A 19,875-nucleotide genomic window follows, 5' to 3' on the forward strand; every position below is an offset into this window, starting at 1 on the left:
GTCAAAGGCAAATGGCCAAAGGATTCCTTGCCCCGTAGCTGTAGCAGCCACTGGCTATTAAAGACAAAGCCCCTGGTCTACTGGCCACAGCCAAGAGCTGAATGAAGGTGACGGTCAGCTCCCAGGGCCCCTAATCAGCACCCCCATGTCGAGTAACTTCGGGGCAGTTGGATTAGAGACAAGGCTGACATCTCATCTTCCAGCCTGGGCAGGGCGCCCCAGCTGGAGCGAGGGCGGGTGACCCAGGGCCGAGTGGAGGGCCTGGCCTCTGCCCAGGGGGCCGCTGCCTGAAGCACGCTAGCCTCCGGGCTGGGCCCTTTCTCCCCCACCCCCCTCCTATCTCTCCTCACTCACATTTTGGCCCCACTCACTTTTCTTCGTCTCCCTCTCGAGAGCCCCTCCCTTTTCCTCCACGCTTCGCCAGAGTGCAGGACCCGGTGAGCTTTCGCTGGGCCTCGGGAAGCACACGTGTGCGCCCAGGTGCCAGGGGGCTTTCCAGGGCAGTAATCTGCTTTTGGCTAAAACTGGACCTGATCTTCTGTTAGCCCTAATCATCAATTAGCACCCGACTCTGCAGACGGTCCAGGGGAGGGTCCAGGACTCACTGCCATCGCCACCTCCTCCCTTTGCCCTGTCCCCTCGTTCCCCAGGGTCTTGGGGCAGCCCTGCCGCTGAGCTCAGTCATTGGTGCCATGCTGGACAGGGGCAGGCTGGGCAAGCGGTGGGCCAGCTCTGGCTGGAGGGTTCACAAAGGGCTTCCAAAGGGCCCGCGGCAGCCCCGTGAGGGAGGGGGGTAGGCAGGGGCAGACAGGATGGGTCCTCTCCCTTTAGACAGAAGGTGAACCTGGCCTGAGAGGGAGGGGTCACCCCACTCAAGGCCACCTGGCCAGTCCATGGCAGTGCTGGGAAGCCAGTGCTCAGAAGGGACCAGGTTGAGCAGGTGATCCCAGAGGGGGCCCACCTCCGTCTCTCACATTCTCAGGTGTGCTGATTCTTTGACTCTGGTGGCGGGGGGACAGGCAGAGCCCCCGGGGATCCAGGAAGAGGGAAAAGCATGGCCTTGGAAGTCAGAAGAACCTGGGGTTGAGCTCTAGGCATCTGACCTTGTGACATTGAGTGCCATCACACATGCCATGTTCGCTTTGTGAGCCCCTCAAAACCCCTTTCAGTCCTTTTGGTTACGTACCCAGAAGGAGAATTGCTGAAGCACGTGGTAATTCTATTTTTCAATCTTTGGAACTGCCAAACTGTTTTCCACAGTGGCTGCACCATCACCATCTAATTTTAGAATAGTTTCATCACCACCAAAGGCATCCCCATCCCCGTTAGCAGTCACTTTCCATCACCCCCAGCCCAGCCCCTGGCACCACCAGTCTGCTTTCTGTCTCTGTGGGTTTATCTATTCTGGACATTTCACACACACAGAATCATAGCGTGAGGTCTTCTGTGTCTGGCTCCTTGCGCCTAGCATCACGTTTTCAAGATTCGCTCATGTTGGAGCATGTGTCAGAATTCCATTCCTTGTTATGGCTGAATAATACTCCATTGCACGGGTGGAGGGCATTTTGCTTATCCGTTCAGCTGTCGACTCACTTTTGACCTTTTGTGAATAGTGCTGCTCTGAGCATTCCTATTCACCTTGTGTGGAAACACGCAAGGCTGCGGAGTTGGGCAATTAGCGGAGCTTTGCTTTTGAAGGCAAGTCTAGAGCGAGGCTGTAGTCACGGGCAGGCCAAGGAAAGCTTGTCAACCCAGGGGAGGGAGAGTTGAGGTGGAGTCTGAGGGCTTCTGGGCACCCTCAGCTGCTTCGGGAGGGCTGTTGGGAGGGCCTGGCTGAGCTCCCTGGTGACGGAACGAGCTGCAGCCCACGGGGAGCAAGGCGGTGGGGTGAGGGAGAAGCGAGATGCACGGCGGAGTCTCTCCCACCCCAGGCCTGTCCATCCCTTCCCGGGGAAGGAGCCCCACTGGCACGACTTGCATCCATCTGGGCCCCCGAGATGGTCTGACCCACAGGGAGGTTCCAGCTCCAGGCCTCAGCCCCGCGACGTCACTCGGGGAGCGGCCGCTGGGAAAGGTGGGTCTGGGCTTCGGGCTGAAAAGCCCGACACTTGTGCCTGCCCGGCCTAGGAGCAGACGCTGGACGGTAGAAGGGAAGAGAGGACAGGGAAACAGCAGCGAGGGCCCACGGCAGCCTCCACAGCCACCCTGGCTCTGAGCCCGGCTCCCAGCAAATCCCTCTGAGCCGCCCTCGTGGGCTCGCCTTAGGAGCCAGGAGGCCCAGGGGTGGGGAAGTAGGAGGTCTAAGTCCCAGGCCCAATTAAGAGATCAGATGGCGAAAGGTTTGGGAGCTTTTAAGGTGAGGAGAGCTGGGCTGGTATAAAGCACCGTGACCGCCGGGCAGCACCAGGTCCGCAGGCATCGGGGACAGGGTTTTCCAGAGCCATGGCCCAGCAGTGGGGCCCTCAAAGGTTTGCAGGTGGGCAGCCACAGACCAGCTTTGAGGACAGCACCCAGGGGAGCGTCTTCACCTACACCAACAGCAACTCCACCAGAGGTGAGCAAATAGGTGCCGAGGCTGGGTCATGCTGGCTAGAACGGCCCTCCTGGGACACAGGCCCGAGTGGCCTTCTCTCTTAGCCTTTATGATAACATGAATGGGGGGGGGTCCTCTCTGAACGTAAAAGGACACCGTAATATCGATTACACACTTTCAAACCACACGGGCTTCCCAGACCCTCTGAGAATTCCTGTCCCAGGAAAGTTCACGAACTCTTCCCGTGTGGCCCCAGACTGCTAGTGAGCGCTCAATACACTCATCCCTGAGCTTCCGGGGAGGGAACTGGGCCTGACTCATCTTTGCATCTCCCAAAGCCAAATGGAGGCCACCAGCAGGAGTGACAGGCGGGGTTGGCCCGCAGGAGGGTGAGTGACTTCGAGAGCCTAAGGGGAGAAGAGACCGTGGTGGTGGTGGCCATCTTGTCCCAGTTCACGCCCAGAGCCCTTGGACTCTGGTGGTACATGCTAGGGAAGAGGCTAGCTCGGCTCCTGGGGCAGCTGTTCTGCTCCGAGCTGTCCCAGTAGAGAGGGCTTTGGCCCAAAAGAAAGCCGAAAACTCCATCGAGGCAGCCCGAGTTCTGCCCTGGGCATGCCAGCCCATCAGAGACCTGAGGACTGTACTGACCCTCAGCCCCTGGCCCCCCTCCCCGGGTCCCTTCTTCAAACCAAAGACCTTCCGTTCCTTTAAGAATGTCTCACGTGCTGCAGTTTCCAGAAGCCACACCAGCTCCTTGACAGCCGTGAAGTTCACCTTGACCTGACTGCACCCCAGAATGTCCTCGACGTAGACACAGCAATGCTCTCCCTGGAGGCCCACGGGGCTTCATCGATGCACAAGATTCCTTATTGTAAAATTTTTTCAAAAGTTCAAGTGTCTACCAAAGTAGAGAGGAGAGTATAATGGCCCCCGGGTATCCATCACTTGTCTTATTTCATCTCTAACCCCCTCCACTAACCACTCCTGCCGATTTCTGGAAGCAGATCCAAGACATCACATCATTTCCTCTGTAAATCTTCGGTAGGTACCAGTAAGAAGAAAGGACTCTTTAAAAACACTACCACAAGGTCATACTTCTAGAGGTTCCCCCTCAACCTCCTTGCAATTTATTTGTTGAAGAAAGCGAGTCTGTTGTCCCCAGTTAAGAGATCAGATGGCGAAAGGTTTGGGAGCTTTTAAGGTGAGGAGAGCTGGGCTGGTATAAAGCACCGTGAAGGTCTGCCGGGCAGCCAGGCGGATGTGTCCGGTGTTTGGGCGAGCTGCTGACACTCAATGCCAGGACCCATTAAACCACTGGGGATTTCGAAATGGTGACACTGGGATTCTTCTGACCCTGTCTTCATTTATTAGCTTCACTACTTTGATCAAGAGAAACACGCTCTCACGTGCCATCGGGTTGCCCAGGGATACGGTGTGCGTGGGAAAGGCAGAAGAGATGCTTGAGTCTCCTTCTATTTCGCCCAGTTCCAAATAGTGACTTGGTTCCCCAATGGAGCCCGTTGGGTTTGACCTCTGCGTCTCCTTTCTCTCCCACTAAGAATCGTGTTCTTAAGGGCTGTGGGTAGAGTTGGAATTAGAATATCATTTCGTTACTCATTTGCTTTATCTCAAACACGCTGAAAATGGTCTCAGAATGATGACGCCAACGCTATCGCCAGCAACATCATTACCCAAAGCTTAACCTTTGGACAGGTCTTTTCATCCTTTGGGGACGTGCCACCAGGCTCGAATAGGCAAACTAGCGTCTTTTTGAGTCCCTGCGAGTAGCCCCTCTCTATGTGACCATGCCACCGAGTGCATATGCGGTCAGGTCCATTTGTTTTATTTTTGATTTTTCAGGGATTGCTTTTTAAATTTTAATGTTGTTTTATAATTATGGAATAAAATATTTACAAGGCTCCAAATTAAAATCTAGAAAGCAAGGTATACTGGAAGAAATCTTGCTTCCTGCCAGCCCCCATATCCAATTCCCTCCCGCCCTGTATTTCTCAGGAGACCCTTACCTGGGAGTTGACTGTGATACCCTTTTTGCACTCATTTCTTCACAGAACTAGACCTGAAACTTCCAGGAGAAGGGGGCAGGCCGGTGCACCTGCTTTTGCTTCCCATGTTCGGAGCGCTCCTGTCCCTTCTGTGCCACACACGGCCCTCGTCCCTGTCTGATCCAGACTCTGTGGGTGGTCCAGGAAGGACGGTTGGGCTGCCTTGTTTCGAAACCGTCCCAGCCCCTCACTTGCCTGCACGCCGGAGCGCTCCACACACCTCCTAGTTCCAGATGCTCTGCTCACGCTAACCCATTGGACTTTCTGGGTCAGATGTGCTGGCAACTTGGGGGGTTGCTGTTCTCGGGCCCAGCAGCAGCCCCAGTGCCTTCCCTCTGCTCCCTTTTGCACAGAAACGGGCACTACACAGGTGTCGCGCAGTCAAAGGCCTGTTCCTTGGGAGCCTGTGGTGTCTAGCGTGGTCGCAGATATTGTCGGCAGGTTTCTGGGAGCTCCCTGCGGTAGGGGCGGATGAGGCCCAGGCACAGAAGGGTTCGGGGGAGAGGACCAAGCCAGCCAACCACACTCCAGGAGGCCGACGTGGCACATGGCGGGGCGCAGATCAGACGGGCGCGCGGCACCCGGCAGCGATGATGAGGGGTGCTGCCTTGTTAAGTTCAAGGATGCCCGTGCAGGCATCTGGCAGGCCGTGGCCTCGAGCTTGAGAGACGGGATGGAGGGAAGGTTGTCTGCAGGCGGGCAAAGCTAGAGGGGAAGACCAGTCGCAAAGGTGAGTGCGGCGGGCGGAAGGCAGGAGGGCTGAGGGGAGATTCTGATGGGGTGAGGGGGGCGGCACAGATGCAGCTGTGCCCTCTGTGTCTCCTGCCTCCAGACCCCTTCGACGGCCCCAATTACCACATCGCCCCCAGATGGGTGTACCACCTGACCAGCGTCTGGATGGTCTTCGTGCTCATCGCCTCCATCTTCACGAACGGGCCTGTGCTGGCAGCCACCGTGAAGTTCAAGAAGCTGCGCCACCCTCTGAACTGGATGCTGGTGAACTTGGCCGTCGCTGACCTGGCGGAGACGGTCATTGCCAGCACCATCAGCGTTGTGAACCAGATGTACGGCTACTTTGTGCTGGGCCACCCCTTGTGCATCGTGGAGGGCTTCACTGTCTCCTTGTGTGGTAAGCCAGCCAGGGCCTGGGCACAGCCTCCCGTGCGTAAAGGAAACACTCACGCGGCAAAATCCGCAGGTGTGCCTCTGGGGCGTGTTCGAGGCACATCTCTGAACGGGGACAGACAGATCCACATAATCTCAGAACAGTGTGGGAGGGGAGGCCTCCGAGATATTGAAACTAGATCCTACCAGCCCCATTGCTAATATCTCCGCGGGTTGTGACCCTGTTCACGTCAACTTTGGCCATAAGCACCTGCGCTCCCGGCTCCGTGCTGTAAGGCATCTAGGATGCTGCACACAGGGTCCAAGGCCTGCGGGCCTCCCATCCAGACAGTGAGCACATGGCATCACCAGTAGCCTCAGAGGAGCGTGACTTGGAGGAGGAGGCGGCGACGAGGGAGCCGAATGTCGACTCAGCGGGACAGGAAGGGGCACAGACAGCTGGGCTGGCTGGGTGGCCAGAGCGCGGGTGAGCACACAGCGGGCGGCGATAGGCCTCAGGACGGCACGCTGAGGAGTGGGGAGGAGGAGGCCCCGTGGGGAGACCGGGAGGAGGCTGGCTGACGGCGCGGGGGCTGAACAAGGGAGCGAGGGCTGAGCCAGGGAGAGCAGGGTGTGGGTCTGCACCGGGTGCCCGGCAAGGCCAGGGTGGCGGGGTTTCCTTGCCAAGGGCCCATGAAGAAGAGGAACACAGGCGGGCCTGACAAGGCCAAGGTCGCCTCAGAGGCCCTTGCACCACGTCCCCAGGACAGAACCAAGGGCTGTGGGGTTGCAGCTTGGCGTCCACCCGAGATGACAGGGAGCCCAAGGGCCACAGCACTCACCACGTGCAGCCTGTCTCCAGGCCCCCGGCCATCAAAGCAGTGAAGGCTTGCAGCTGCCTTCCCATTTTTCAAGTTTCCCAGGGCCACCTGGTCACAATGCCTGGGTCCTTAGCTTCCACATCTAACTTGGGTTTGTCTTGTTACCGCCTGAAGTGATCTCCAATTCAGATTCTGAGGAGACGAATGACAGAAAGACACTAGGACTAGAGGGACAGGGGAGCGGGGACCTGGTCAATGACTTGAATTACTAGTGGTGTCAGCTCCACCAAGTTACTTTACCAGGGAAGGTTAGGCAGAGAAAGTCCATCCCAAGTTCCAACACTCCGTGCACCTCGGTAGCTGGTGCCTGGCGCCCCGGGGTGGCTCCTCGCTTACGCCTGTCTTGCCTTTGTAACTGCTCGAGGTCTGCTCTCGGGTCACCAGTTTTGGGGACACAGACACCCTCAGCCCTCTGGGGAAGCCCGTGGACCCCTTCTTAGAAGAACGTTGGCAAATGTGCACAATGAGATCCATAGGATTAAAAAGGAAGCCAATGATACTGAAATATAGTTATCAAAGTATTAAACACTAGTGACATACTCCTTCATTAAAAGTATTAGTATTGGGCTTCCCTGGTGGCGCAGTGGTTGAGAGTCCGCCTGCAGATGCAGGGGACGTGGGTTCGTGCCCCGGTCCGGGAGGATCCCACACGCTGCGGAGCGGCTGGGCCCGTGAGCCATGGCCGCTGAGCCTGCGCGTCCGGAGCCTGTGCTCCGCAACGGGAGAGGCCACAGCGGTGAGAGGCCCGCGTACCACACACACAAAAGAAGTATTAGTATTAACGGTATTTTTAGAAGTATTCGTGACGCCATTCTTTATTAAGGTATCAAATAACTGTATCTGGCCAGACAGTCACTGAGATGTCAAAGTAGTAATGAATATAGTCATACTGGGAAATGTCTGCCACCCCTGTAAAGTGAGCAAGTCACGGGCACTGCTAACGCTACCACACTCGCAATGGAAGTAAAGAAGGCCAAGTGTCCAGTAGAGCGTACTGGAAACAAAGACATCATTTTCCCCACCCCAGCTCATGGAGCCCCGGATTCCATCCACAGACCGCTGCATGGTGGGCGGTGCTGAGAGGCCCGGGCTGAGGGGAGGCCTGCCCACCGGCAGGAGGGCACAGCTTTCTGCACACGTCCTGTTTCCTTGCTCCGGGCTGGGACTGCAGTACCTCAGTGTGGCCTCATGTGTGTACGTGGCCGTCAGGAGTTGCGCTGACCGTATCACAAGAAAGGCTGGTGGCCGAGTAAAAGAGAGATGGGAAGCGAGGTGGGCCATGAGGCCAAATCAGAGCAGGCAAGGGGAGGCGGGCGCAGGCCCAGTGGGGAAGGAGCCGGGAAAGCAGGGGTTAGAGAAAGAAACTGACCAAGAGACCCGCTGCTTCCCGGACCGGAAAACACTTTTTGGAGAATTAGCTTTTGCAGGTAGGTGGGGGGTGTCCTCTTGATCTTGAAAAGCGTTGACTCAAAGCCCTCCTCTGTCTGCTTCTCCCCCTGCAGGGATCACCGGTCTCTGGTCCTTGGCCATCATTTCCTGGGAGAGGTGGATGGTGGTCTGCAAGCCCTTTGGCAACGTGAGATTTGATGCCAAGTTGGCCATTGCGGGCATTGCCTTCTCCTGGATCTGGGCTGCTGTGTGGACAGCTCCACCCATCTTTGGTTGGAGCAGGTAAGGGTGCCAGGGTGCCAGGAAGGTGATTCGTTTGGAGCAGAGCAGGGAGGGTCAAACTCGTGATTCCCTTTGTGACCTTGGGGCAAACCATTTCCAGTCCCTGGGCCTTTGTGGCTCCACGAGTAAACCGAGGGTGGACCTGACTCTCGCTGAGACCCCTTGGAGCGTGCACTGTCTGTGAACGCGTGACTCTGCCTGGCTGCAACGTGGAAATGGGCCCTGTGGTCCCCAAGCCTCTGGAAAAGTCTGTTTCTCCCAAACAGGAGCAGCTCATGAGAACACATAGAGAAACGCTGCCGGCTGAGGCCACAGGCACGTTTGGATTCCAGAGCCCTCTTGCCTACTCTGCCCCAGGCCTCATTCTTGCACCTGCCGAGGGGCCCCCTTTCCGAGGCTCCTTGGGTCGTAGGTACACCTGGGCTGTCGGTAACAGTGTCCTCTCCAGGTGGATCCTTTGGGGGAAGTCCCGCATTTCCAAGGAAACGGCTCAGGTGTTTGAGGGGGCTGGACGGGACAAGGCCGTTGCATTTGTATCTTGCACTGCAGGCTGGTGAACAAGTTCTGTGGTGCCTGGAGAGGGTGTGGTCTTTCTTTGGGAAGCTGCCATCAGTGCGAGGAACCAGGCCCTGTCTGTCCCCTCCTCATGCTCCCGTGCCCACAGTGGCTGCGACTGTTGAACACGTGCTCGTTGAATCCTCAGGCACCCTCTTGTCTTAACACCTGTGAACCCCTGAGTAAAAAAAGAAGGGAACGTGAGACCAGAGACGGACAAGGCTTTCCTAAGATCCTTCTGAAGGGCTTCCTTTGGGGGTGATGAAAACGTTCTGGAGCTACAGACAGAGGTGGCGGTTGCAGAACGTTGCGAACGCACTAAATGCCTCCGAATTGTTCACTTCATGTAACGTGAATTTCACCTCAATGAAAAAGCCCAGCAACCTTACCCAAGTCAGTGGTGTGCTGGGGCGGGCAGGGGCTCGGGTCCCTGCCCACCTCAGGACGGGCTGCCGGCCCTTCTCCCCAGGTACTGGCCCCACGGCCTGAAGACGTCGTGCGGCCCGGACGTGTTCAGCGGCAGCTCTTACCCTGGGGTGCAGTCTTACATGATCGCGCTCATGATCACCTGCTGCTTCATCCCGCTCAGCGTTATCGTGCTCTGCTACCTGCAAGTGTGGCTGGCCGTCCGAGCGGTGAGCCCCACACCCCCCCAGCTTCACCCCTGCAGGCAGGCTCATGAACGCCAGGGAGGTCTAGGCTGGCACAGAGGACCGCCCAGTCCGCTCTCCAGCCCCGGAACCAGATATCTGGAATTGCCAGAATCTGCCAACGCCTTCGAGGTGGCAGGCGCAGCCCCGGCTCCCTCGGCCTCGCCCCTACAGCGTGGGAAGGGACTGCCCGCCTCCTCGTGGAGGGACCCAATAAGGGACCACAGCTGCATTTCCTCCTGATCCCGGGGGTGGAAAGCCAGCCTCTGCCACGGAGTGGAGCACAGCCGGCCAGATCCAGAGGCTAAACTTGCCAGTCAAGGGGTGTTTTGCAAACGCGGCTACCGGAGCGCTCGCGTCCCGTTCACGTGCCATCTGCCCCCCAGACCTGTACTCCCCCCTCCCCCCGGGAAGGTGATCCCCTGGCGTGGGAAATCAGAGCGAAGCAGGAGAATGAGATCAGGGTCCCGAGCACCGTGCGTACGTTGTCCCTTTGTCAATCAGCTTACCTACAATCAGCCATCTGTCCCTGTTGGGCTCCTGCCTGGCACAGGGAATAAGAGGCCTCTGGGGCGGCACCTTTCCTCTACGAAGCGGCTTGTGCCCACAATCGGATCAGCATGTGCTTATGAGCTCTTTGTGGAGTGGAGGCCACGGGCTGGAGCTAAGCTCCCCCGACCTCACTGCCTTCAGTGTGTGACCTGTTCCCTCCTCGCTCCCCTCACCGCGTTGGCGGTCAGGGATCGGAAGCTACTTAGCCGACTCCCTCAGTCACCCCACGTCCCCATTCAGCTGTCTGCCGCCGGTCCCTGCCCGCAGCAGGTGGCGGCCGCCCCTGTGTCTTCTCCCGCCCGGCCCCTCAGACCTGACCATGGGAGGGGACACTCTGGTAAGGGACCAGGTGAGGCACAGCCTCCTTACCTCCTTCACAGACTCCTAACAGGAAGCAAGCTGTGCCACCTCCAAGCCTGGAAGAGCTCCCACAAGGCTGGCCCCGCTCAGGTGGCCCGGGTACTGCACAGCTGGGCCCATCTGCTTCTCCCCGCTACCCTCCCTGACTAGCTACCCAAGCAGCAGCAACATGGAATCCCCTGGGGTACGGAGCCCTGAGGGGTCCTCCCGCTCAATGTCCCCGGGGCCACTCTCTGTCCCCCCCAGGTGGCGAAGCAGCAGAAAGAATCCGAATCCACCCGGAAGGCGGAGAAGGAGGTAACCCGCATGGTGATGGTGATGATCTTTGCGTACTGCCTCTGCTGGGGGCCCTACACATTCTTTGCATGCTTCGCCGCTGCCCACCCTGGCTACGCCTTCCACCCTCTGGTGGCCGCCCTGCCATCCTACTTCGCCAAAAGTGCCACCATCTACAACCCCATTATCTACGTCTTTATGAACCGGCAGGTAAGGCACGCAGTGGACAGAGCAAACCGGAAATGGACCCCGGAAGAGCCCGGGGATGGCCCCCACCCGGAAGCGTGTCTGTGGGAAGACTGACAATGACCCCCAGGACAATAACCGGGGAAGGCTGAGCATGCGACCCAGCCCCAGCCAGCCCTCCCTCTGGATCCCTTTATGATCTGGGCCTGAGGGTGGGCATTTCCTCCAGTGCACTGAGTGCTGTGTGCCCCTCCCCTCTGCTGGCCTAGGATTGCCAGATCGTGTCTCTGTGTCCCCTAGGCATGCCCTTCTTGATTTCACAGACACAACTCTTCTCTTGAACTGACTCTTTCCATCTTCAAACGCTGACAGTGACCAGGACACAAGGAGGCCCTTCTTGCCTGGACTGATCTTTGGCTGCCGTGACTTCATGGGTTAGTTCAGGCAGGACACGCTGTGGTCCTGCTAGATGGCAGCCCACGAGTCCTAGGCCTCTTAGTAGGTTACGGGGGATTCAGGCTTATCATCTTCCAAGTGCAATTGCCTGATTCGTCCTTGAATCCATCGTATCCACTTCACTGAGGTGCAGCTGTGATGTGACTTGAGGATGACTAGCAAGGTCTGTGGGTCGGAAATACCACCCCCTCAGGGGCATCCCATCTCACCATGGTAACGTTTAAGTATCAAGTAGGACCGGCACCACAAAGGAGTCCCCGGGACTCCACTGTTGGCACCTCAACACCCAGAGCATAGCTCTACGCCTGACCACTGTTTCCTGTCTTTCACATGGGTCTCTTTTTAGGTCTGGCTTTTAGTCGTGGAATCCTAGGCCATCTTGCCAAGTATTGTCTTCACTTGAGCCTTTCCATTCTCTCCTTCTGGAACTCCCCCTCCTCTACAATCATCTGAACTTCCAGACTCTCCAGACTTTCGAACTTTGCTTTCACCCTTTCCACACTGTTATCCCTTCCTGTTGCATTCAAGAGAGAATGTTCTGGAATTGAGCTCCACAAAGACGTGGAATTTTGCTCTTTTTGGTTTGCTGCTGATGCCCCGAGGACACAGTCTAGTACAGAGTGGGTGCCCAGTATGTAGATTATATCTCCTATCGTCACTGAGTTAAGAACAATGCTTTGAGGATACAAAGCAGAGGCGTTTGCTGTATATTTCGGGCCTCTTCTCGACTACGTCCAGCTACTCCAACATCAAAACTCTTAAAAAGACCCATAATTGCTGAAATCAATAACAAGAATGGGGCTCACCTGCCAGCTCTTCAGCTGAGTCAGTTCTGCTGTCCAGCCCAATGTTATTGATTTCAGCAATTATGGGTTTTTTTAAAAAGAGTTTTGACATTGGAGTAGCTGGACGTAGTCGAGAAGAGGCCCGAAATATACAGCAGATGCCTCTGCTTTGTATCCTCAAAGCATTGTTCTTAACTCAGTGACGACAGGAGATACAATCTGAGAAGTGAATACAGCCCACATGCCTTTAGGGGTGGAGCAGTAAAGAGCAGGGCGCTCCCGATGCCAGAAGACTCTCTTGGCTGAAGAGATGATCGTTCTGGTGGCAAGAGATCTGAGATCAAGGTGTGGGCAGTGTTGGTTGTTTCTTAGAAAGAGTCTGTTCCAGGCCCCTCTCCTAGGTCCTGACAGGTACCCGTAACCTCCGGTGTTCCTTGGCTTGTAGACGAGTCTCCCCAATCTCTGCCTTTACCTTCCCTCTGGGTCTGATTCCAAATTCCCTTGTTTTCATGAGGACGCCAGTCATTGGATTAGTGCCCACCCTACTCCAGCACGACCTCATGATAATATACATCTTAATCACATCTGCAGAGACTATTTCCAAATAAGGTCACAGTCACAGGCTCCAGGGGTCAGGACTTGAACATATCTCTGGGGGAGCACAATTGGGCCCACAACAGTCACCGTCAACTGCTAAATCAGATGACTTAGATAATCGAATACTCAGGAATAGACCATTCCCACGTGCAAGGAGTACCTGGAGGCTTCCCCCACTCCCCCTGTAGATTGTGAGCATGTAAGCCATCAAGGTGACACTGAACAAACGCTTTCCTCGGAGTGCCCCAGCATTACATTTAGCGTAGCATGTTGGCCCTGCCTGCTCTGCTCAGTAACACTTTCTGTCCTGCAGTTTCGAAACTGCATCTTGCAGCTTTTTGGGAAGAAGGTGGATGATAGCTCTGAACTCTCCAGCGTTTCCAAAACAGAGGCCTCATCTGTCTCTTCGGTGTCACCTGCCTGAGTCGCCTGTCTCCCACTGGAAGACGTAACCGGTCCCACCCTCCGGGGCTTTGGCCACCCCGCCCCTGCCCCTTTTCTCCATCCCTGTGAAATAAATGTAGTTTCTCTTTGCCAAAAGCAACCGAGTCATAGAGGCTGCCACTGCAGTTTTGGGGCACTCGAGCCTCTGAGCGCTGGGTCACTGGGTCGTGAGAGAGCACGTAGGGGAGAGAGGGGCACAGCACCGTACTTTGGAGTTGCTCATCTTTTCTAAGCCTCGTGTCTACAGACGGGATAAAAGGATCGCAAGAAAGGCGAGCGCGAGGCGGGCGGGCGTCCATGTACCTCTCATTGGGCTGCTGGTGATGGAACAAGAAAGGGAGAGCCGAGAAGCAGCTGCCTGGGGAGGCGGGAGAAGCTAGCGAAGCCAGGCCCTTTAAGGCCCCTCTGGTAGAGGCTTGGAATCCCCGGAACACAGTCTTCATCTGGAGGGGACCCGGGCCTGCCAGTCTGCGGCGGGGACGGCACACTGCTTCTGCCAGGCCAGGGCACCCAGCCCGATGAGCAGGAGTGCGGTGCCCGTGCGCAGGCGCGAGCTCAGCAGCGGCACTGGGCAGGCGCACGCGCTGGAGACCAGGACCCGGAGGACGGTGGCCAGTGTGAGCAGCGGGCGCGCCCAGCGGCACAGGCAGCCCCGGGGCCGGATACGCACGCTCTCTGTCACCTCCAGTTGGGTCACCTGCTGCAGAGCCTCCAACTTGGCTACACGGCTCTTGAACGTGTCCATAACCTCCTGCAGGAGGAAGAGAGTGACGCTGTCACGCCAACCTCCCGTCCCCCGGGGGTACTGGAGCCTCAGTGTGCGAGTTTCCAGATCGGCTAAGCCGGAGCCGGAGCCGGGGAAAGGGCGGCATGAACGGGAACACGGGATGCTGTGGGGCACAGCTTGAGGACCTGCCTCTTCCCTCGGTTCAGGGGTGTCAGAGCGGATTCACTCATCTTCTGCTTCTCTCGTCCCCACGGCTTTCTCACTGGCCGCTTCTCACAAGGTCCCCCTGTGAGGTTCTCACCCGTATCTCCTTGGCTCTCTCGTAGGACAGATAGGCCATTCTCTCCTCGGTGCAGGCCAGATTCTGGTTGAGGTGGTAAATGTTGTCCAGGTGCCCCTGTAGGTGCTCATTCACCTGTCCTTCCAGCTGCACTTGTCTTGGGAGCAAAAGAGAAAGTAACACTCCCTGAGCGCCCGGCCCCAAGCTTGTTCTGGGGCTGAGCGGTCCTCCCTCAGGACTAGACTTGGGTTCAGAATCCACCTTCCTCCTCCTCCTCCAGGGCTGCCTCAGAACACCCCAGGTGCACGTCAGCCACACACCCACACCGATATTCATGTATCTTTTATATATAGTCACTCTTTTGTAACGGATTTACAAAAATAGCAATAAACTAGAAGTTGCACAAATCAAGATCTAAACTGTCCGTGAGTGCTGTTAAATTCCATACAGAGTCCCACACCAGTGTTCGGTATGCAGTAGTTCTTCCATAAAAGTCTGTTGATCATAGTGATGGAGCAGTCACAAAAGACCACATATTGTATGATTCCTTTTATAAGAAATGTCCAGAATAGGCCAATCCACAAAGACAGAAATAAATCTGTGGTTTCTGGGGGCTGGACGGGGTAGGAGGTGGGGATTGACTGCTAGTGGGGATGGAATTTCTTTTGGAAGCGATGACAATGTTCTGGACTGAGACTGCTCTGTGAATATTTTGCTAAAAACCCTGAACTTTACACTTTAAGTGGCTGAATTGTATGGGATGTGAATTGTAGCTCAATAAAGCTGTTTAAAACAAAAACCAAAATCGGACTGTGGTAACGACTGTACAACTCAGTAAATTTACTAAAGATCATTGAAACAGTTAAAATGGTGCATTTTATGGCACGTAAATTATATCTCAGTAGACCTGTTAAAAAAAAAACACAGATAAAACATCACTACCTGTTGTTTATGGCCACATGTGTAAGTAGCAAAAGTCTAAAAACATGCCTGGAAAAGCTAAGCGCCTAGTGAGGATAGCGAGGTGGGCAGAAAGGGGGAAGGGGAATGTGAGATTTTCAGGCGAATCACCTTTTAAACTTTTATTTCTTAAAAAAATTTTTGAAGCAAATATATTAAGACTTGAGAAAGCTGGGGGCAGTCATATAACCTTCATCATGTTCTTCTCTGTTTTTCCCTGGGTTTGGAATATTTCCAAACAGCAGCTCCTAGGTCTTTAGGGAAGAGCCAAGGAAGGCCTGACCTGAGCCAGGGGTGGTGAGGCTGGAGAATGGCTGGGGCCCGGGGCCCTGCAGAGAAGCACAGGCACCGACAGGGAACGGGAGGTGAGCGGGTCAACTAGGTCCTACTTCAGGGACTTGAATGGCGCCACGTGGAGATGGCCCCCAGGCAGCTGAGAATCTGAACGTGCATTTGCTGGAGCCAATTAATTAAGAGCCAGTTCGTGATGGTATTTCAAGGACTATTCCATCAGTGTCTGCTTTGTTCCCTGTTGAGAAGAGATTGGTCTGACAATGTGGCTGAGGCTACCACCCACAAAGACAGGGAGATGGTGGGGTGTCCAGCCCGAAAGCAGATTCCCCATGGCTGTCCTTCCATTTACATGAAGGATGGAGCTGCAAGGACATTTAAGATACTAACCACGTCCAAGTGTAAATTCATGAATATATTCTTCACAAGTACGAAGTCAACACGTAGATTCTTCATTAATATATATTTATAAGAATGTATGACTATACTCTTTTTAAAAATTTTATGATTTTTTAAAAATTTATTTATTTCGCTGTGTCGGGGCTTAGTTGTGGCACACGGGATCTTTGTTGCGGCATGCGGGCTTCTCTCTAGCTGTGGCGCGTGGGCTCCAGGGCTCCAGAGCACGTGGGCTCTGTAGTTTGCAGCACACAGTCTCTCTAGTTGAGGCGCACGAGCTCAGTAGTTGCGGCCCACGGGCTTAGTTGCTACGCGGCATGTGGGATCTTAGTTTCCCGACCAGGGCTCGAACCCGCGTCCCCTGCATTGAAAGGCAGATTCTCAACCACTGGACCACCAGGGAAGTCCCATGACTATACTCTTTTTTTTTTTTTGCGGTAGGCAGGCCTCTCACTGATGTGGCCTCTCCCGTTGTGGAGCACAGGCTCCGGACGCGCAGGCTCAGCGGCCATGGCTCACAGGCCCACCCGCTCCACGGCATGTGGGATCTTCCCGGACCGGGGCACAAACACTTGTCCCCTGCATTGGCAGGCGGACTCTCAACCACTGCGCCACCAGGGAAGCCCCCATGACTATACTCTTAAACACATTCTTGAAGGGATTCCTAAATAAGAAGATGTTAATTTATAAGACTATTCCCTCCATCTCCCCTTCTCTCCAGCGCCCAGCCTCCTCGCCCTCTGCAAGGCAGCAGTACCATCCTGGCTTGTGACACGGCTGACTCTCCTCTCTTGTCCCTCCCTTGGTCAAGGACTCCTCTCTGTCCATCTCCTACAGCCGTGGAGGCAAATGCACCACTGTGGAAAATGCTCTTACAAAGAAAAAATCATGGTCAGTCAACCAAAATGCCCCCCAAATCTTCCAAAGCTGTTAAGGCCACCCTCTCCAATACAAGTGGTCTCAAACATTGTTGTTGCAGGAGAGTATATTCTTGTTCACATCTGAGGATGGGCTTTGACAAACTGAGCTAGAACCTAACAGCCTGAAACTTGGAGGAGAAGTCTGAGGTGGAGAAAGAGGTACGAGGGGTGAGGCAGCACGGGTCAGATGGGGTAACATGGCAGGGACAGAGCAGTTCCTCCTGAGCACGTGTGCTATCACACACATCCTTAGAAGATGGAACAGGCACGTGAAGACCGAGCAGAGGGAGAGGAGAAGATGCTGCCCTTGAAGACTGGAGTGACAAGGCCACAGGCTAAGGAAGCCAGCAGCCCCTAGAAGCTGCAAGAGGCCAGGAACAGATTGTCCCCTAGAGCTTCCACAGGGATACAGCCCTGCTGACACACTTTGCCCAAGGAAAACTGATTTCAGACTGCTCAACTCCAGAACCATGAGAGAATAAATTTCTGTTGTTTACAGCCACCAAGTTTGGCATACCTTGTTAGGACAGCCAGACGAAATCCCTCCAGGGTGCTACTGGCACCTAGTGTGTAGAGACCAGGGACACTGCTAAATATCCTGCAATGCACAGGACGGCCTCCTACAACAGAGAATCATCTGGTCAAAAATGTCAGTGGTGTTCAGGTTGAGAAAATCTGGGCTATGCTGACACAATCTGGAGCTTAGGGTCACCAAGTGACACCTGAATTTAAGGGGCTAAAGTTTCAAAGACTGACCATACCAAGTGTTGGCAAGAGCGTGGAGCAACCAGAACTCTCACACACTCCTGGTGGGAACATAAAATGGTACAACAATGTTGGAAAACAGCTTCTTTAAAAGTTGACCAGGGCTTCCCTGGTGGCGCAGTGGTTGAAAGTCTGCCTGCCGATGCAGGGCACATGGGTTCGTGCCCCAGTCCGGGAGGATCCCACGTGCTGAGGAGCAACTAAGCCCACGCACCACAACTACTGAGCCTGCACTCTAGAGCCCGCGAGCCACAACTACTGAGCCTTTGTGCCGGAACTACTGAAACCCGTGTGCCTAGATCCTGTGCTCTGCAATAAGAGAAGCCACCACAGTGAGAAGCCCATGCACCACAATGAAGAGTAGCCCCTGCTTGCCACAACTAGAGAAAGCCCATGTGTAGCAAATGAAGACCCAACACAGCCAAAAATAAATAAATAAAATTTTAAAAATTAAAAAAAAAGTTGACTATACATCTACCCTATTATCCAACAATTCCACATATGAAAGCATATGTTCACAAAAAGATGTGTAGAACAATGTTCATAGCAGCTCTATTCATAACAGCCCCAAATGGCAGCAGACGAATGGGTAATGCACTGCATTCACAGCACAGAGCACTGCTGAGCAAGAAGGAATGAATTGTTTCTGTGTGCAACATGGATGAATCTCAAAATCATTACACTGGGTTGAAGAAGTAAGACACAAAGGCCTATATAACATATGCTTCCATTCACATGAAATGTCCCAGTATAGACAAATCCAGAGAGACAGAAAACAGATTGCTGGTTACCAGGGGCTGAGGGAAGGCGAATGGGGAGTGGCGGGGTCTCCTTCTAGAGTGATGAAAATGTTCTGGAACTAGATAGGGTGGTGGTTGCACAACACTGTGAATGCACTAAATGCCACTGTAGACTTTAAAATGAATAGTTTTATGTTTTGTGAATTTTGTCTCAATTGAAAAATTCAAAAGCCCTCTTGAAAGCAAACAGATATAACATGTAAGAAGTGTCACAGAACTTTTCATTTTGAAACCTCAGTTTGTGACGCACCAGAGAAGACATGGCAATTGCAGGGGCCTGGGTAGTGACCACACATTTGTGGACACTGGGTGACACTTCATTGAGCTGAAACTCTGTTTCCCTGTCTGTAAAGTGGGCGTTGAACGCTACAGGTGATCAATGCTACACGCTCCCTGTTGTCACTGTTACTACATTAAGTCTTCTTCAGCCCATTCTCCATTTCTCCTGGTAAATCCAAGTCGTACAGACCTGCTCTTTTGTTTCTAGTGTATATTAATCAAGGTAGGCTAACTGCTGTAGCCAACGACCAGAAAATGTCTGTGGCTAAAGACGATGAAAGCTTATTTCACACTCCCACCACAGTCCAATGCTGCTGGTGGTGGTGATGTGTGAGGAGGGTGGTGGCTTAGAAGTGCACGCTTGCAGAATTCATGCAGAGTCTTGCAGGGAGGGAGGTCTCTCTGCTCCCCTGCATGGCTGGCAGCTTCTGATTTGCTACGGGTTAAAAACTTACTAGAGCACAACAGTCCCATTGGCCTGGGCAGTATAGAAACGTATGAGGATATTCGTAACAGCCATCGAGCTCTGGTCTTGCTTTATATAAATCCGACCTTGGAAATCTTATTTGGACAAAGGGGCTTTTAGGAATCCCAAGATTTCCAATTTGGTTGTAGTGTCCTATGAAAATCACCTCCACACATCCTGAAGAGATTGGAAAGGAAGGGCAGGGGCTGCAGAAGAGGCCACACATGAGGAGGAATTTCACAGTGAATGGACTGCTCCAGCTCCCGAGGTTACTGCTCCTCAATCTGAGGCCACAGACGCTGACAAAAGGTGCTCAGGAGCCCCCAGTGCCCATCCTGACACTCCCTGCTGAGGACCAACTGGGCCTCAGGCCTCTGCTGGAGTCAGGGCTGCAACTCCCAGTGCTCAGGGCTCTGAATGAATTCACATGTTGACCAGAGGACAGACAGCAGAAGCAAGAACTACTACAGTCCTGCAGCTTGTGGAACAAAAACCACATTCACAGACAGACAGACAAGATGAAAAGGCAGAGGGCTATGTACCAGATGAAGGAACAAGATAAAACCCCATAAAAACAACTAAATGAAATGGAGATAGGCAACGTTCCAGAAAAAGAATTCAGAATAATGATAGTGAAGATGATCCAGGACCTCGGGAAAAGAATGGAGGCAAAGATCGAGAAGATGCAAGAAATGTTTAACAAAGACCTAGAGGCTTCCCTGGTGGCGCAGTGGTTGCGAGTCTTCCTGCCGATGCAGGGGACACGGGTTCGTGCCCCGGTCCGGGAAGATCCCACATGCCGCAGAGCCGCTGGGCCCATGAGCCATGGCCGCTGAGCCTGCGTGTCCGGAGCCTGTGCTCCACAACGGGAGAGG

The 19,875-nt window shown here is 54.4% G+C and overlaps 2 protein-coding genes across 2 annotated transcripts in view; one reads left to right on the forward strand and one right to left on the reverse strand.

Annotated features, from left to right (window-relative positions):
* The first annotated feature begins 2,434 nt into the window (after positions 1 to 2,434).
* On the forward strand, positions 2,435 to 13,204 carry LOC136142464 (long-wave-sensitive opsin 1). Its single transcript, XM_065900628.1, has 6 exons — positions 2,435 to 2,554; positions 5,429 to 5,725; positions 8,084 to 8,252; positions 9,277 to 9,442; positions 10,616 to 10,855; positions 12,983 to 13,204. The coding sequence occupies exons 1-6, from the start codon at positions 2,443 to 2,445 to the stop codon at positions 13,091 to 13,093; spliced, it is 1,095 nt and encodes a 364-aa protein (XP_065756700.1). The 5' UTR covers positions 2,435 to 2,442; the 3' UTR covers positions 13,094 to 13,204.
* A 303-nt stretch (positions 13,205 to 13,507) lies between these two features.
* TEX28 (testis expressed 28) overlaps positions 13,508 to 19,875 on the reverse strand; it is a 188,697-nt gene continuing 182,329 nt past the window's right edge. The window contains 2 exon segments of the mRNA XM_065901325.1: positions 13,508 to 13,864; positions 14,142 to 14,277. Of these exon segments, the coding sequence (XP_065757397.1) occupies positions 13,508 to 13,864; positions 14,142 to 14,277 (493 nt within the window).

Source organism: Phocoena phocoena, chromosome X (genome assembly GCF_963924675.1).
Source record: "Phocoena phocoena chromosome X, mPhoPho1.1, whole genome shotgun sequence".
Lineage (NCBI taxonomy): Eukaryota > Metazoa > Chordata > Mammalia > Artiodactyla > Phocoenidae > Phocoena > Phocoena phocoena.

Excerpts from the sequence above, each read along its gene's own strand:
- LOC136142464 (XM_065900628.1), top strand. The coding sequence starts at position 2,443 with ATGGCCCAGCAGTGGGGCCCTCAAAGGTTTGCAGGTGGGCAGCCACAG. Across the intron at positions 2,555-5,428 it reads CAACAGCAACTCCACCAGAG|ACCCCTTCGACGGCCCCAAT; the intron begins GTGAGCAAATAG and ends TCCTGCCTCCAG. Across the intron at positions 10,856-12,982 it reads ACGTCTTTATGAACCGGCAG|TTTCGAAACTGCATCTTGCA; the intron begins GTAAGGCACGCA and ends TCTGTCCTGCAG.